This window comes from Mytilus edulis, chromosome 1, assembly GCF_963676685.1.
Source record: "Mytilus edulis chromosome 1, xbMytEdul2.2, whole genome shotgun sequence".
Taxonomy (NCBI): Eukaryota; Metazoa; Mollusca; class Bivalvia; order Mytilida; family Mytilidae; genus Mytilus; species Mytilus edulis.
Window position 1 is genome coordinate 49,003,758 of NC_092344.1, and position 16,849 is coordinate 49,020,606.

The 16,849-nt window shown below is 32.1% G+C and overlaps 1 protein-coding gene across 15 annotated transcripts in view; it reads right to left on the reverse strand.

The window, feature by feature from the left end:
* The window catches only part of LOC139513204 (E3 ubiquitin-protein ligase HUWE1-like), a 143,551-nt gene that overhangs the window by 45,675 nt on the left and 81,027 nt on the right, over nt 1-16,849 (reverse strand). For all 15 annotated transcript variants that reach the window (XM_071301595.1, XM_071301579.1, XM_071301538.1 and 12 more), the window contains 4 exons: nt 9,641-9,799; nt 8,813-8,922; nt 7,417-7,620; nt 5,062-5,617 (listed from right to left, as the gene is read on the reverse strand). In XM_071301595.1, coding sequence (XP_071157696.1) covers nt 5,062-5,617; nt 7,417-7,620; nt 8,813-8,922; nt 9,641-9,799 — 1,029 coding nt within the window. The remainder of the gene's footprint in view (nt 1-5,061; nt 5,618-7,416; nt 7,621-8,812; nt 8,923-9,640; nt 9,800-16,849) is intronic.

The following is a 16,849-nucleotide window of genomic DNA, read 5'->3' on the forward strand; positions in this document are numbered from 1 at the left end:
AGAGTTTGATCAATGTGCAATGCATGAAATTTGCAAAGATTTAAACTTTTTTCACATACTATATGAAGAGCTTCAAATTTAAAAAATATTTAAATCTTATTACAATTGAAGAACATTAAAAAATTATGTCTTCAAAATATGTTTCAGCACAAGACAACATAAATTACAATAAAGTATGCTATGATATGCTGATGTTACTATTGTATTCTTCCCTTCCTTAATGACCCATGGTTGTAGAGGTCAGTCGTACACAAGAATGCTAGTAGTAGTGTAGTTTAAACCACTGACTGAAGTCACAAGACACAAGTTAGTAGTAACAAATATAATGACATAATTTTAATCAGTTCTTTCAAAGATTTTGAAAATATGAAAATACAAGACTACAGAAAATTTGGCTTCTTTTCTAAAAAAAAAAAAATTATCTAGTAGTAAAATGGTGAAAGGAGAGGTAAAATTGCAACCATATTAAACACACAAAAGTATTTCTAACGAGTCTCTAGTAGTGGTAATTTATACAGTAGTCTTCCCTTCTTAAATGACCCATTGATTAGAGTCAGGTCAATGGGTCAGTTGGTCAGTTGTACAAAGAATGCTGGACATACAATCAGTCTTAAGATAATTTGGCTTCTATATTAACAAAATATCTAGTAGTAAAACCTCTGCTAAGGGTGAAATAATGTAACCACATTAAACACACAAAAGATACAAGTAGTTCTAATGAGTCTCTAGTAGTGGTAGTTTATATAGCAGTCTTCCCTTCCTAAATGACCCATTGGTTAGAAGTCAGTCGTACACAAGAATGCTGGACATACTATCAGTCTAAAGATAATTTGGCTTCTATATTAACAAAATATCAAGTAGTAAAACCTCTGTTAAGGGTGAAATAATGTAACCACAATAAACACACAAAAGATACAAGTATTTCTAATGAGTCTCTAGTAGTGGTAGTTTATATAGCAGTCTTCCCTTCCTAAATGACCCATTGGTTAGAGGTCAGTCGTACACAAGAATGCAAGACAAATGATAAATTACAAAATGCTTTTTTTTTTTTAAATCTAAAAATTTTCCTCACATAAGTTATATGGTTACATCAGAGATGTTGTATAATCAGGCCTATTCTACAACATGTTCAATAAAAGTTTACTTTAATTTGGTTATAGTTTTTAAGGGAATTTTACCCAAGTATAACAAATGAAAACAAACACTGACAAAGGTTGAGCTTCAGTCTAGTTATAGAAATACTGAAATTTTATGGATGTGACATTGGTTATTCAAATACTTCAAAAAACAACTTTTGCAGCATTGTCTGGCAAAGTTTCATACCTTCCAGAACATGCTTTTTTTTTAGACTTGCACAGTACAAATAATAAACCTCATTCAAATCAGTTTGATTTTCACAATAAATATTTGATTTTTACAGCGGATTCCATTGAGTGTGTAGCCAAAGGTAATATCTTTGGTTAGCTTGCTTGTTAGCTGAACCGTGAAGTCATTGTTAGGTTAGGTAAACTACCCTACTTTAAGAATAGACTAGTCCTACAGAAAACAAATCAATCCGTCTGTTGGACTATGCTACTTCGAAAGGAGGGTAGTTTACCTAACCTAACAATGACTTCACGGTTCAACTAACAAGGAAGCTAACCAAAGATATTACCTTTCGCTACACACTCAATGAAATCTGCTGTAAGTATGATGCAAATTTAAAGTCATGGCATTCCAAATTTATGTACTACCTATAACATTGGTGTAACACATACAAAATGTGGAAAACTCCGAAACATATGCCTTCAAAATATGTTTCAGCAACAGACAACATAATTACAAATAAGTATGCTATAAATGAAATGCTGATGTTATTGTTGCATTCTTCCCTTCCTAAATGACCCATGGTTGTAGAGGTCAGTCGTACACAAGAATGCTAGTATTAGTATGATTATTAGTCCTTTTCTGAAAACACAGACTAATTGTAGACCATTGATGACCCTATCTTCTGAAGTATATATGTTTTCAATCTATAAGTTGTTTGAAAGATTTTGTTAACATGAATAAGATAAGATTTGGTCAGAATGTTATCATGTAATACCTTTTCAAAATAAAACTGTAACCACAATAAACACACAAAAGATATAAGTATTTCTAACGGGTCTCTAGTAGTGGTAATTTATATAGCAGTCTTCCCTTCCTAAATGACCCATTGATTAGAGGTCAGTCGTACACAAGAATGCAAGACAAATGATAAATAACAAAATGTATACAATAGATCTAAATGCTTCAAACAACTATCTTATTATTCATATAAAAAATGTCAAATATTCAGCTGATATATTTATGTAACAAGAGGCTGTCACAACGACAGCAAACCGGATTTATTAACATTTATTTGTGTCCTGGCAATATCACAAGAACCATTACTGATGAATGGTGAAAGTGAAAACCGTCAATATCAAATTTGACCTCCATTTTGTCATCAGTATCAACATATTAAAATTTGAAAAGCTTAGATTGAATGGTTCATGAGTAAATGCAACAACCTAAATGGAAACGCCATTTTACGATCTTTCAAGAACCATAACTCCTGAACGGTAAAAGTCAAAATCGTCATTATTGAACTTGACCTCTATTTTGTCACCAGTAACAACATATTAAAATTTCAAAAGCTTTGGTTGAATGGTTCACGAGAAAATGCACGGACACGACGGGAAAAACCATTTTTCAATCTTTCAAGAACCATAACTCCTGAACAGTAAAAGTCAAAATCGTCATTATTGAACTTGACCTCCATTTTGTCATCAGTAACAGCATATTAAAATTTTGGAAGCTTTGGTAGAACAGTTCATGCATAAATGCACGGACACGACTGGAAACTCCATTTTTCAATCTTTCAAGAACCATAACTCCTGAACGGTAAAAGTCAAATTCGTCATTATTGAACTTGACCTCCATTCTTTCATTAGTAACAACATATTAAAATTTGGGAAGCTTTGGTAGAACTGTTCATGCGTAAATGCACGGACAACTCCATTTTTCAATCTTTCAAGAACCATAACTCCTGAACGGTAAAAGTCAAAATCGCCATTATTGAACTTGACCTTCGTATAGTTGTCAGTAATAACATATTAAAATTTTAAAAGCTTTGGTTGAACGGTTCATGAGTTAATGCACGGACAACATTTGATTGCCGCCCGCCCGCCGTACATCCCCAAATCAATAACCGACATTTTTGTCACAACAATCCGGTTGAAAATTAAAAAAAATTTTAAAAAAATTGTAACCACATTAAACACACAAAAGATACAAGTAGTTCTAATGAGTCTCTAGTAGGGGTAATTTATATAGCAGTCTTCCCTTCCTAAATGACCCATTTATTAGAGGTCAGTCGTACACAAGAATGCAAGACAAATGATAAATAACAAAATGTATACAATAGATCTAAATGCTTCAAACAATTATCTTATTATTCATATTAAAAATGTCAAATATTCAGCTGATGTATTTATGTAACAAGAGGCTGTCACAACGACAGCAAACCGGATTTATTAACATTTATTTGTGTCCTGGAAATATCACAAGAACCATTACTGATGAATGGTGAAAGTGAAAATCGTCATTATTGAACTTGACCTCTATTCTGTCATCAGTAACAACATATAAAAATTTTAAAAGCTTTGGTTGAATAGTTCATGAGAAAATGCACGGACACGACTGGAAACACCATTTTTCAATCTTTCAAGAACCATAACTCCTGAACGGTAAAAGTCAAAATCGTCATTATTGAACTTGACCTCTATTTTGTCATCAGTAACAACATATTAAAATTAGTGAAGCTTTGGTAGAACAGTTCATGCGTAAATGCACGGACACGACGGGAAACTCCATTTTTCAATCTTTCAAGAACCATAACTCCTGAACGGTAAAAGTCAAAATCGTCATTATTGAACTTGACCTCCATTTTGTCATCAGTAACAACATATTAAAATTTGGGAAGCTTTGGTAGAACAGTTCATGCGTAAATGCACGGACACGACTGGAAACTCCATTTTACAATCTTTCAAGAACCATAACTCCTGAACGGTAAAAGTCAAAATCGCCATTATTGAACTTGACCTTCATTTAGTTGTCAGTAACAACATATTAAAATTTTAAAAGTTTTGGTTGAACGGTTCATGAGTTAATGCACGGACAACATTTGATTGCCGCCCACCCGCCCGCCCGACCGTACATCCCCAATTCAATAACCGACATTTTTGTCACAAAAATCCGGTTAAAAATGTACAAACAATACAAAATAAAATTGTAACCACATTAAACACACAAAAGATACAAGTAGTTCTAATGAGTCTCTAGTGGTGGTAATTTATATAGCAGTCTTCCCTTCCTAAATGACCCATTGATTAGAGGTCAGTCGTACACAAGAATGCTTGACATACAAATTACAATACATTATACAATTTATCTATTGACCTTCATCGTCATATGATATTTACTCATAAGAGACGTGATAAAATTAGAGCTCTTCCTGCTGAACTTATTCTGCTCACACTATTTTCATGAAATTGCAACACCACAGAGTGTACCTTGTAGAGATTTCAAAATAACACATTAAATTAAATTATTGATATTAAGCTGACAATTATGTTGTTGGGTTACTGTTTCATTTGTATATTGAAAATATATCTTTTTATCTTTAAAAATTTTCCTTATAGTCAATGCAAGTATTATCTGAAGAACACTATTCTAGCAACATATGATTTCACCTACTTTGACTGATTTAAAGATTTCTTTACTGGTTAAGTCATGCAATGTCTTAAAGAAACAAAACCCTCTGGTTTATGAGAGGTTAAATTGTAATCACAATAAACACACAAAAGATACATGTATTTCTAATGAGTCTCTAGTAGTGGTAGTTTATATAGCAGTCTTCCCTTCCTAAATGACCCATTGATAAGAGGTCAGTCGTACACAAGAATGCTTGACATACAATGCATTATACAATTTATCTTTATACCATAACAAATTGCTGGACATGTGAAATTTTTTCATGAGGTATTATAAAATATGTACCTGTTGTATTATTTTCAGAGGCAAGTCCAGTTCCTGGTTCAATCTGTGGAAGTTCAGCTTTTGGTTTGGGTTTAGCTGTAACATTTTGCACCGGTTGGTTCACACTTCTAGACAAGGTTTCCAATGGTTTAAGAGCCGAGTTGATTGTATTAGCCATATACGGACTAGAAAGATCCAAACTATGAGGTATCCTGGCTAAATCTGCTACAATGCCCTTCTTCAACAGACTCTTAACAATGTTATTAATTAATGTCTGCTGTCCTTTGAAAACTTGATTAGGGATCTGACCGGGACTAGGACACGATTCAATAATCACACTGATTAAACTAGTCAATGATTGAATCTTTGTGTGTTTTTCTGAGCTTTCAGGCAAGCCCAAAGCTCTCTGAATGGACGCTTTCAGTTCACTTACAAGAGTTAATTGAGCATCTGGACTGTGATTACAAGCAGCTATGCTAGCTAAGAAAATCCTAGAATAAGCAGGACAGTCTTTGTCTCCACTTTTTTGACACTGTGGTAATAAATTGTCCAGAACATACGCTAACACAGTGCAATCCTAAAAAAAAGTAAGCATGTATTAATAAACAAATACAAGAATGCTTATGTAAGGCAAACAATAAAATATTCTTATCTTCAGTTATTCAAGGAACTATAAAGGTCATCATGGTTTTGTAATTACCTTAGAGAGTTGACGTTCAACTTTTCCCTATTCAAATTCTTGTTTTACTTTATTTCTTGACTTCCCTTTATGGTGACTTGAGTAACACCGGTATCACTCAGGATTACAATTCTACCTTGACAGGTAAGTTTGTATTTAGCCTATAAAATACTTATTTAGCCTTGAGAATTGAATGGTCAGTTTCCCATTCATACAATAGAGGTTGATAAATTTGGCTTCATGCCATTTACCTTGTCCAAAATTAAGGTCACTTTATTGTTATTGTGACATTGTTAAAGTACAAAAGAACCCTATATTCTGACCAATACTTAAAACTTTGTGCATCTTGATTTAATTGCTAAAAATCTGTTAAAGTTGAATTTTAGGGGTTATTTTAGGCCTTTTAATTGCATATTTCTTTACATGGTAGGTTTTTTTTTTTTTTTTTTCAGATATAAAAAAACACTATCTGCTTGACTATTATACAAATAGACTATGCTTGCAGGTTATCTATTACACTCTCTTGTTTTTTGTTTACACCAAATCTGACAGATTATTATTAAGTTGCAAAATATTTTAAATGAGAGCTGAAATTTTTTCTATCTTTAAATGTGCATTGAATAATGTTGAAGGTTAAAATAATCATAATGTGAACAAGAATGAAGAAAACATCTTGGTCCCAAAAACCATCATCAACCAGGATATAAAATTCCAAATTTTAATTTATTATACTAATATCAGTTGAAATCTCAAGCCACTGCTTTGCATGTTAACAATGTAGGTCATGTCCCAACAGAAAATCAATAAATATGACAGTACAATGTACTCTTAGCACAAACACATAAGGTCACTGTGATATAGACATCTAGGGCAAGAAACAGTCAGTTATACCAAACCAGTTTGACTAGATGTGTCCTATATTTTGACAATGTAAATGATACAAGGACCTGCGTGGGTTTTTTTTATATCTGTATTCTTTAAATTTTTAGGGCATTTTTCTTTTAATAGCCTTAAAAATAACTCTCATTCTGTAAAGCAAATTCTCATGAAAATGATTTTACTATATAGTCTTTCTGTTACAAGATTATTTATCAATTATGTACATTGATCATTATATTATCAGTATTGCATTACAGTTACCTAAGTTATCTTTTTATTTTGCACATTTATTCTTTATACTTTTGCACCGCATTATTATCTTTTTCTTTATTTTGTTGTTCATTTTCTCTATTCTCTATTTTTTGTTGCTATTACATTATTCTCTATTTTGTAAACCCCATTCTGACCCTTATAGGTAAACTTCTATTGTATGAATGGGATAAACTGACCTTTCAATTCTCAAGGCTCAATAAGTATTTTATAGGCTAAATACAAACTTACCTGTCAAGGTAGAATTGTAATCTGAGTGATACCGGTGTTACTCAAGTCACCATAGACTGCATTCATTGTAGTATCATAGCAGCTAAGTATTCAATCTAATAATATTTGTTGTTTATGTTGCTATATTCTTTTATTTTTTCTCATTTCATCGGAGTATATTCATCTTTTTTATAGCGTCAGAAAAATACCATTTTGAACATTCGATCTTTTAATTTTCATGGAGGTTGGTATTTTTTGTAAAGTAACAAATAATATGATTTGTATCTTTATTCCTATTTATACTTTGTTCTTGAATTAATAATAACTATATACGTTACCTCTACTACTAATTCTGACTGTCCACTATGGTATGTGTAGTTTGTAATTAGCCTTGTACAACTAGAATAAGATTTAATCATTTCAGATAACAATCGTAATACTGCAGATTTTGGCATCAATGGATTCTGGTTCTTTAGGTCTTCTTTTATTTCTTTCTGGTCTTTGGATGTGCCTGCTTCTGAATTATTGACATCAATTTGACTCTGAAATATAAATTTATATTTGTATGATTGACGACAAACTTAACTCTAATGAATGTTGACTTCCCACAGTAGAATTGAATTTGTAGTGTTGATCAACTACTTCATTAAATAATTTTACTGCTAAATTTCAGCAAATACTGAAATAAGATGCAAAATTAATTCAAAGGAGACATCTACTGCCAGTGACCTAGATTTTTAGAAAATTTAGGTCACCGTACAGCCTTTACAAATGAGCAAAACCCATATCTAACAGTAAGTTCTGTTATTTCCTTACATGAAAAAATATGTAAAATAATTAAACCAGAAAAAAACAATAGCTGAAAAAAAGGACAAACAAATTGACAATTCGGTGTGAAATGTTCCATTTTGTTTCGAAAATATACTTCTTTTGGTGTATCACACTCGAATAAAAATTGTCAACATGCATAATTCAGTCATATGCTTGTCATTATAAAATTCATCATTGACATATTCAATTAGAAAAAGATGCAATAACCTGCTTTACTGTGATTAAAGTATGATAACATGTTTTTTTTTGTTTTTTTCAATCTCAAAAAAACTCTTTTAACAAACTAAGGATTTTCTTATCCCAGGCATAGATTACCTTAGCCGTATTTGGCACAACTTTTTGGAATTTTGGATCCTCAATGCTCTTCAACTTTGTACTTGTTTGGCTTTATAAATATTTTGATATGAGCGTCACTGATGAGTCTTATGTAGACGAAACGCGCGTCTGGCGTACTAAATTACAATCCTGGTACCTTTGATAACTATTAACACCTGTTTGTTTAACAGTATTTCATATCATGCATGTACTTTTTACCATGTTAATTAATCCTTTACCAAAATCACTGAGACATGTCTCATCTAAAACCTAATCATAAACTTCAACAATGGTTGACACTATCGACACCAAAAATAGCATGCCTAAGTCTCCATTTAAGGGAGTTCAAAATTGTAACAAAAAAAAAAACTGGCCCTTGGTTATAACACTTATTTCTGTACTCAAGAGTATAATTTTGTGTTTGAAACACCAAATCCAGTATTTTGGTTGGTTAATATCTGATTTTGAATATGATGATCCTGGTCAAAATTTGTATGTCCACAAGGCCAGAAGTATAATATTTTCTTTCTCTAACATAATTTCCAATCCCAATACAAACATGACAACAGAAACAAGTTTCCTACTTACAGATGTTTCATCCTCTGTGACCATGTCTATTGCACTGTTCTGTCTGGCTATTGTTCTTTCTGCTTCAGCTACTGCCTCTGCCAAAGTTTTTGGTTCTTGTACTTTATTTTCTAGAAATATACAGACAGTTTCTTTTTATTATATATCTGACAATTGTGATCAATTACAAATTCTAATGTTAGGAGAAAAAAAAAACTATGTCAATTTACAGCTAATTTCCTAATGCATGTAAAACAATACTTTAATAAGCTTGATTTCTTTGTTTGTATATATTGTACAATTTTAATAAGGATAACGTCCACTTAAATCTAAATATAATATATGCAAGTTAAAATATGCCCATGTATTGTTTGAAGATGTCAATGTTAATTACAAAGCTTGAATTAACCTTTATATAAACAGACCAAGCAAGCCTACCGATGTTTTACTCTACAAGCATAAGGAATTAGCTGTAACTTTCTGCTGATATTTAAAATACTATGTCCACTAGTGTAGAAACAGACCATCTGTTAATTTAATGTCAATATTTACCAGATCACAAGAGGCTCAAGTCAAGATCAAGAAATATCACATGTGCATGCTACACCCTTGAGCTTGAACTTGTACAATGCACCATTATATGTTCTGATATAACATTTTTTCCAAGCATCAAACTCATTCCCAATACATTCATTATCATTTCTTCATTGGTTAATTCTCAACAATTTTAATATGCAATTTTTTTGAACTTACAATAATGAATAACAAGAGATTACATTGCAGCAATAAAATATGTTGAGCAAGAACATATGTCTATTGTTTACTGTATCTAGAGTGATTTGTACATACCTTCCTCTGCATAGTGACACTTGCATATAAGAGCATTTAAGAGATCAAAAAGAACTTCTTTCAATGGAGATTCTACTGTATAATTGATGGTATGTTTACTGGCTATACACTTCAGAAGTTGAGGACTATTAGGACCATAAAACCTCATCTCGTCTTCATCTACAAAATATATATTTTACTTTAAGTAAACAATATAAATGTTAAAAAAAAAAAAGCCTGTCAAAAAACAAAATCAGTCTAATCAGGGCTGTTTAACTAGAGGGTCCAAGGACCCTGTGTCGCTCACCTGATATTTTTATTTACAATTGTTGCATGATAAATGCAACTGTTGTACTGTTGTTTAGTTTCAGAGATATAATACTAAAGAGTGCATTTGAAACCTATGTTTTATTTCAGCCATGTGGGCAGGCAGGGTCATCATACACAGTGGTCCCTGGATATCCTAGTGGTGATTTAAACCAAGTTTGTTTAAATCCGACAGTTGTTCAGGGGAGAATTTTTGTAAAATTTATCTAACAAGAAATGCAAAGTAATGAGAAAGTTGTGAAGTAGTTTTGTTGTTGCGCAACCCCCCCCCGCCTTTGCCAAAAAAAAAAAAAAAGGTAATAAAAAATTATCATATATGGGCAATCTATCCTATAAATGATTTCTGCAAAATTCAGTTGATTGTGCAACGGTTGTATAGCCAGCTGAGGTCGTTAAAAACTCTCTTTCTTTTGTTGTTGCAGATAGACCTTGACCTGATAAACAATTTTACCACATGTCAGATTTGCTCTAAATGCTTTGGTTTTTGAGTGATAAGCCAAAACTGCATTTTACCCCTATGTTCTATTTTTAGCCATGGCGGCCATCTTGGTTGGTTGGCCGGGTCACCGGACACAATTTTTAAACTAGATACCCTAATAATGATTTTGGCCATGTTTGGTTAAATCTGGTCCAGTAGTTTCAGAGGAGAAGATTTTTGTAAAAGATAACTAAGATCTACGAAAAATGGTTAAAAATTGACTATAAAGGGCAATAACTCCTAAAGGGGTCAACAGACCATTTTGGTCATGTTGACTTATTTGTAAATCTTACTTTGCTGAACATTATTGCTGTTTACAGTTTATCTCTAATTATAATAATATTCAAGATAATAACCAAAAACAGCAAAATTTCCTTAAAATTACCAATTCAGGGGCAGCAACCTATCAACGAGTTGTCCGATACATCTCAAAATTTCAGGGCAGATAGATCTTGACCTGATACACAATTTTACTACATGTCAGATTTGCTCTATATGCTTCGGTTTTTGAGTGATAAGCCAAAAACTGCATTTTACCCCTATGTTCTATTTTTAGCCATGGCGGCCATCTTGGTTGGTTGGCCGGTGTCATATGGTATTTTGAACCCCCTAAAAAGTGAACCCGGGGTCAAAATACCATGCGGTAAAATGACCCCGGGGTCATTATACCGCATGGTATTTTGACCCCGGGGTCATTTTTCACATATGGTATTTTGAACCCCCCTGCGGTATATTGAACCCCCCTGGTTTTGATAAATATTTTGATAAAAGTATTGCAGATAATCTTATTTACAATTTATTGGCTATCATTTTTTTTAATTTGTGCTTTTAAGTAGGGGGTTCAATATACCGCAGGGGGGTCAAAATACCATGGCTAAGTAAAATTTTTAAAATATCTTTTCCAGTATATTAAATACATACAAACTACTTATTGGAGTATTATAACTATATTAAGGAGTTAGAATAGCTTGAATTTTTGATATTCAAGGTCTATAGTATGGGGTTCAATATACCACAGGGGGGTCAAAATACCATGGCTAAGTAAAATTTTCAAAATACCTTTTCCAGTATATTAAATACATACAAACTACTTATTGGAGTATTATAACTATGTTGAGGAGTAAGAATAGCTTGAATTTTTGAAATTCAAGGACTATAGTAGGGGGTTCAATATACCGCAGGGGGGTCAAAATACCATGGCTAAGTAAAATTTTCAAAATATCTTTTCCAGTATATTAAATACATACAAACTACTCATTGGAGTATTATAACTATGTTGAGGAGTAAGAATAGCTTGAATTTTTGAAATTCAAGGTCTATAGTAGGGGGTTCAATATACCGCAGGGGGGTCAAAATACCATGGCTAAGTAAAATTTTCAAAATATCGTTTCCAGTATATTAAATACATACAAACTACTCATTGGAGTATTATAACTATGTTAAGGAGTTAGAATAGCTTCAATTTTTGAAATTCAAGGTCTATAGTAGGGGGTTCAATATACCGCAGGGGGTCAAAATACCATGGCTAAGTAAAATTTTCAAAATACCTTTTCCAGTATATTAAATACATACAAACTACTTATTGGAGTATTATAACTATGTTGAGGAGTAAGAATAGCTTGAATTTTTGAAATTCAAGGTCTATAGTAGGGGGTTCAATATACCGCAGGGGGGTCAAAATACCATGGCTAAGTAAAATTTTCAAAATACCTTTTCCAGTATATTAAATACATACAAACTACTTATTGGAGTATTATAACTATGTTAAGGAGTTAGAATAGCTTCAATTTTTGAAATTCAAGGTCTATAGTAGGGGGTTCAATATACCGCAGGGGGGTCAAAATACCATGGCTAAGTAAAATTTTCAAAATACCTTTTCCAGTATATTAAATACATACAAACTACTTATTGGAGTATTATAACTATGTTAAGGAGTTAGAATAGCTTGAATTTTTGAAATTCAAGGTCTATAGTAGGGGGTTCAATATACTGCAGGGGGGTCAAAATACCATGGCTAAGTAAAATTTTCAAAATACCTTTTCCAGTATATTAAATACATACAAACTACTTATTGGAGTATTATAACTATGTAAAGGAGTTAGAATAGCTTGAACTTTTGAAATTCAAGGTCTATAGTAGGGGGTTCAATATACCGCAGGGGGGTCAAAATACCATGGCTAAGTAAAATTTTCAAAATATCTTTTCCAGTATATTAAATACATACAAACTACTCATTGGAGTATTATAACTATGTTGAGGAGTAAGAATAGCTTGAATTTTTGAAATTCAAGGTCTATAGTAGGGGGTTCAATATACTGCAGGGGGGTCAAAATACCATGGCTAAGTAAAATTTTCAAAATATCTTTTCCAGTATATTAAATACATACAAACTACTCATTGGAGTATTATAACTATGTTAAGGAGTTAGAATAGCTTCAATTTTTGAAATTCAAGGTCTATAGTAGGGGGTTCAATATACCGCAGGGGGGTCAAAATACCATGGCTAAGTAAAATTTTCAAAATATCTTTTCCAGTATATAAGATACATACAAACTACTTATTGGAGTATTATAACTATGTTAAGGAGTTAGAATAGCTTGAACTTTTGAAATTCAAGGTCTATAGGGGGGTTCATTATACCGCAAGGGGGTCAAAATACCATGGCTTAGTAAAATTTTCAAAATATCTTTTCCAGTATATTAAATACATACCAACTACTTATTGGAGTATTATTACTATGTTATTAAAGGAGTTAGAATAGCTTGAACTTTTGAAATTCAAGGTCGATAGTAGGGGGTTCAATATACTGCAGGGGGGTTTAAAATACCATGGCTAAGTAAAATTTTCTAAATATCTTTTCCAGTTTATTAAATACATACAAACTACTTATTGGAGTATTATAACTATGTTGAGGAGTAAGAATAGCTTGCATTTTTGAAATTCAAGGTCTATAGTAGGGGGTTCAATATACCGCAGGGGGGTCAAAATACCATGGCTAAGTAAAATTTTCAAAATATCTTTTCCAGTATATTAAATACATACAAACTACTTATTGGAGTATTATAACTATGTTGAAACTATGTTGAGGAGTAAGAATAGCTTGAATTTTTGAAATTCAAGGTCTATAGTAGGGGGTTCAATATACCGCAGGGGGGTCAAAATACCATGGCTAAGTAAAATTTTCAAAATATCGTTTCCAGTATATTAAATACATACAAACTACTCATTGGAGTATTATAACTATGTTAAGGAGTTAGAATAGCTTCAATTTTTGAAATTCAAGGTCTATAGTAGGGGGTTCAATATACCGCAGGGGGGTCAAAATACCATGGCTAAGTAAAATTTTCAAAATACCTTTTCCAGTATATTAAATACATACAAACTACTTATTGGAGTATTATAACTATGTTGAGGAGTAAGAATAGCTTGAATTTTTGAAATTCAAGGTCTATAGTAGGGGGTTCAATATACCGCAGGGGGGTCAAAATACCATGGCTAAGTAAAATTTTCAAAATACCTTTTCCAGTATATTAAATACATACAAACTACTTATTGGAGTATTATAACTATGTTAAGGAGTTATAATAGCTTCAATTTTTGAAATTCAAGGTCTATAGTAGGGGGTTCAATATACCGCAGGGGGGTCAAAATACCATGGCTAAGTAAAATTTTCAAAATACCTTTTCCAGTATATTAAATACATACAAACTACTTATTGGAGTATTATAACTATGTTAAGGAGTTAGAATAGCTTGAATTTTTGAAATTCAAGGTCTATAGTAGGGGGTTCAATATACCGCAGGGGGGTCAAAATACCATGGCTAAGTAAAATTTTCAAAATACCTTTTCCAGTATATTAAATACATACAAACTACTAATTGGAGTATTATAACTATGTTAAGGAGTTAGAATGGCTTCAATTTTTGAAATTCAAGGTCTATAGTAGGGGGTTCAATATACCGCAGGGGGGTCAAAATACCATGGCTAAGTAAAATTTTCAAAATACCCTTTCCAGTATATTAAATACATACAAACTACTTATTGGAGTATTATAACTATGTTAAGGAGTTAGAATAGCTTGAACTTTTGAAATTCAAGGTCTATAGTAGGGGGTTCAATATACCGCAGGGGGGTCAAAATACCATGGCTAAGTAAAATTTTCAAAATATCTTTTCCAGTATATTAAATACATACAAACTACTCATTGGAGTATTATAACTATGTTGAGGAGTAAGAATAGCTTGAATTTTTGAAATTCAAGGTCTATAGTAGGGGGGTTCAATATACCGCAGGGGGGTCAAAATACCATGGCTAAGTAAAATTTTCAAAATATCTTTTCCAGTATATTAAATACATACAAACTACTCATTGGAGTATTATAACTATGTTAAGGAGTTAGAATAGCTTCAATTTTTGAAATTCAAGGTCTATAGTAGGGGGTTCAATATACCACAGGGGGGTCAAAATACCATGGCTAAGTAAAATTTTCAAAATATCTTTTCCAGTATATAAGATACATACAAACTACTTATGGAGTATTATAACTATGTTAAGGAGTTAGAATAGCTTGAACTTTTGAAATTCAAGGTCTATAGGGGGGGTTCATTATACCGCAAGGGGGTCAAAATACCATGGCTTAGTAAAATTTTCAAAATATCTTTTCCAGTATATTAAATACATACCAACTACTTATTGGAGTATTATTACTATGTTATTAAAGGAGTTAGAATAGCTTGAACTTTTGAAATTCAAGGTCGATAGTAGGGGGTTCAATATACTGCAGGGGGGTTAAAATACCATGGCTAAGTAAAATTTTCTAAATATCTTTTCCAGTTTATTAAATACATACAAACTACTTATTGGAGTATTATAACTATGTTGAGGAGTAAGAATAGCTTGCATTTTTGAAATTCAAGGTCTATAGTAGGGGGTTCAATATACCGCAGGGGGGTCAAAATACCATGGCTAAGTAAAATTTTCAAAATATCTTTTCCAGTATATTAAATACATACAAACTACTTATTGGAGTATTATAACTATGTTCAAACTATGTTGAGGAGTAAGAATAGCTTGAATTTTTGAAATTCAAGGTCTATAGTAGGGGGTTCAATATACCGCAGGGGGGGTCAAAATACCATGGCTAAGTAAAATTTTCAAAATACCTTTTCCAGTATATTAAATACATACAAACTACTTATTGGAGTATTATAACTATGTTGAGGAGTAAGAATAGCTTGAATTTTTGAAATTCAAGGTCTATAGTAGGGGGTTCATTATACCGCAGGGGGTCAAAATACCATGGCTAAGTAAAATTTTCAAAATACCTTTTCCAGTATATTAAATACATACAAACTACTTATTGGAGTATTATAACTATGTTGAGGAGTAAGAATAGCTTGAATTTTTGAAATTCAAGGTCTATAGTAGGGGGTTCAATATACCGCAGGGGGGTCAAAATACATGTACCATGGCTAAGTAAAATTTTCAAAATATCTTTTCCAGTTTATTAAATACATACAAACTACTTATTGGAGTATTATAAATATGTTAAGGAGTTATAATAGCTTGAATTTTTGAATTTCAAGGTCTATAGTAGGCGGTTCAATATACCGCAGGAGGGGGGGGGGCAAAATACCATGGCTAAGTAAAATTTTCTAAATATCTTTTCCAGTTTATTAAATACATACAAACTACTTATTGGAGTATTATAAATATGTTAAGGAGTTAGAATAGCTTGAATTTTTGAATTTCAAGGTCTATAGTAAGGCTTTCAATATACCCCCTTCTATACCTTAAATTACAAAAATTCAAGCCTTCTTACTCCTTAATATAGTAATAAAGCTCCAATAAGTAGTTTGTATTTACTAAACATGCTGGAAAAGATATTTTGAAAAATTTACTTAGCCATGGTATTTTGACTCTCCTGCGGTATTACTGTAGACCTTTAATTCAAAAAATTCTGGCAATTCTAACTCTTTTATGTTGTATGAATACACCATGCATATATCAAACTTGCTGGAAAAGTTGTTTTGAAAATTTTACTTTACCATGGTATTTTGACCCCCCCTGTGGTATATTGAACCCCCTACTCTAGGCCTTTAATTTCAGAAATTCTGGCAATTCGAACTCTTTTATGTAGTTAGAATACAAATATACGTAGTTTGTATTTATTAAACTTGCTGGAAAAGATATTTTGAAAATTTTATTTTGCCATGGTAATTTGACCCCCCTGCGGTATATTGAACCCCCTTGTCTAGGCCTTTAATTTCAGAAATTCTGGCAATTCTAACTCTTTTATGTAGTTAGAATACACCAATAAGTAGTTTGTATGTATCAAACTTGCTGGAAAAGTTATTTTGAAAATTTTACTTTGCCATGGTATTTTGACCCCCCTGCGGTATATTGAACCCCCTTGTCTAGGCCTT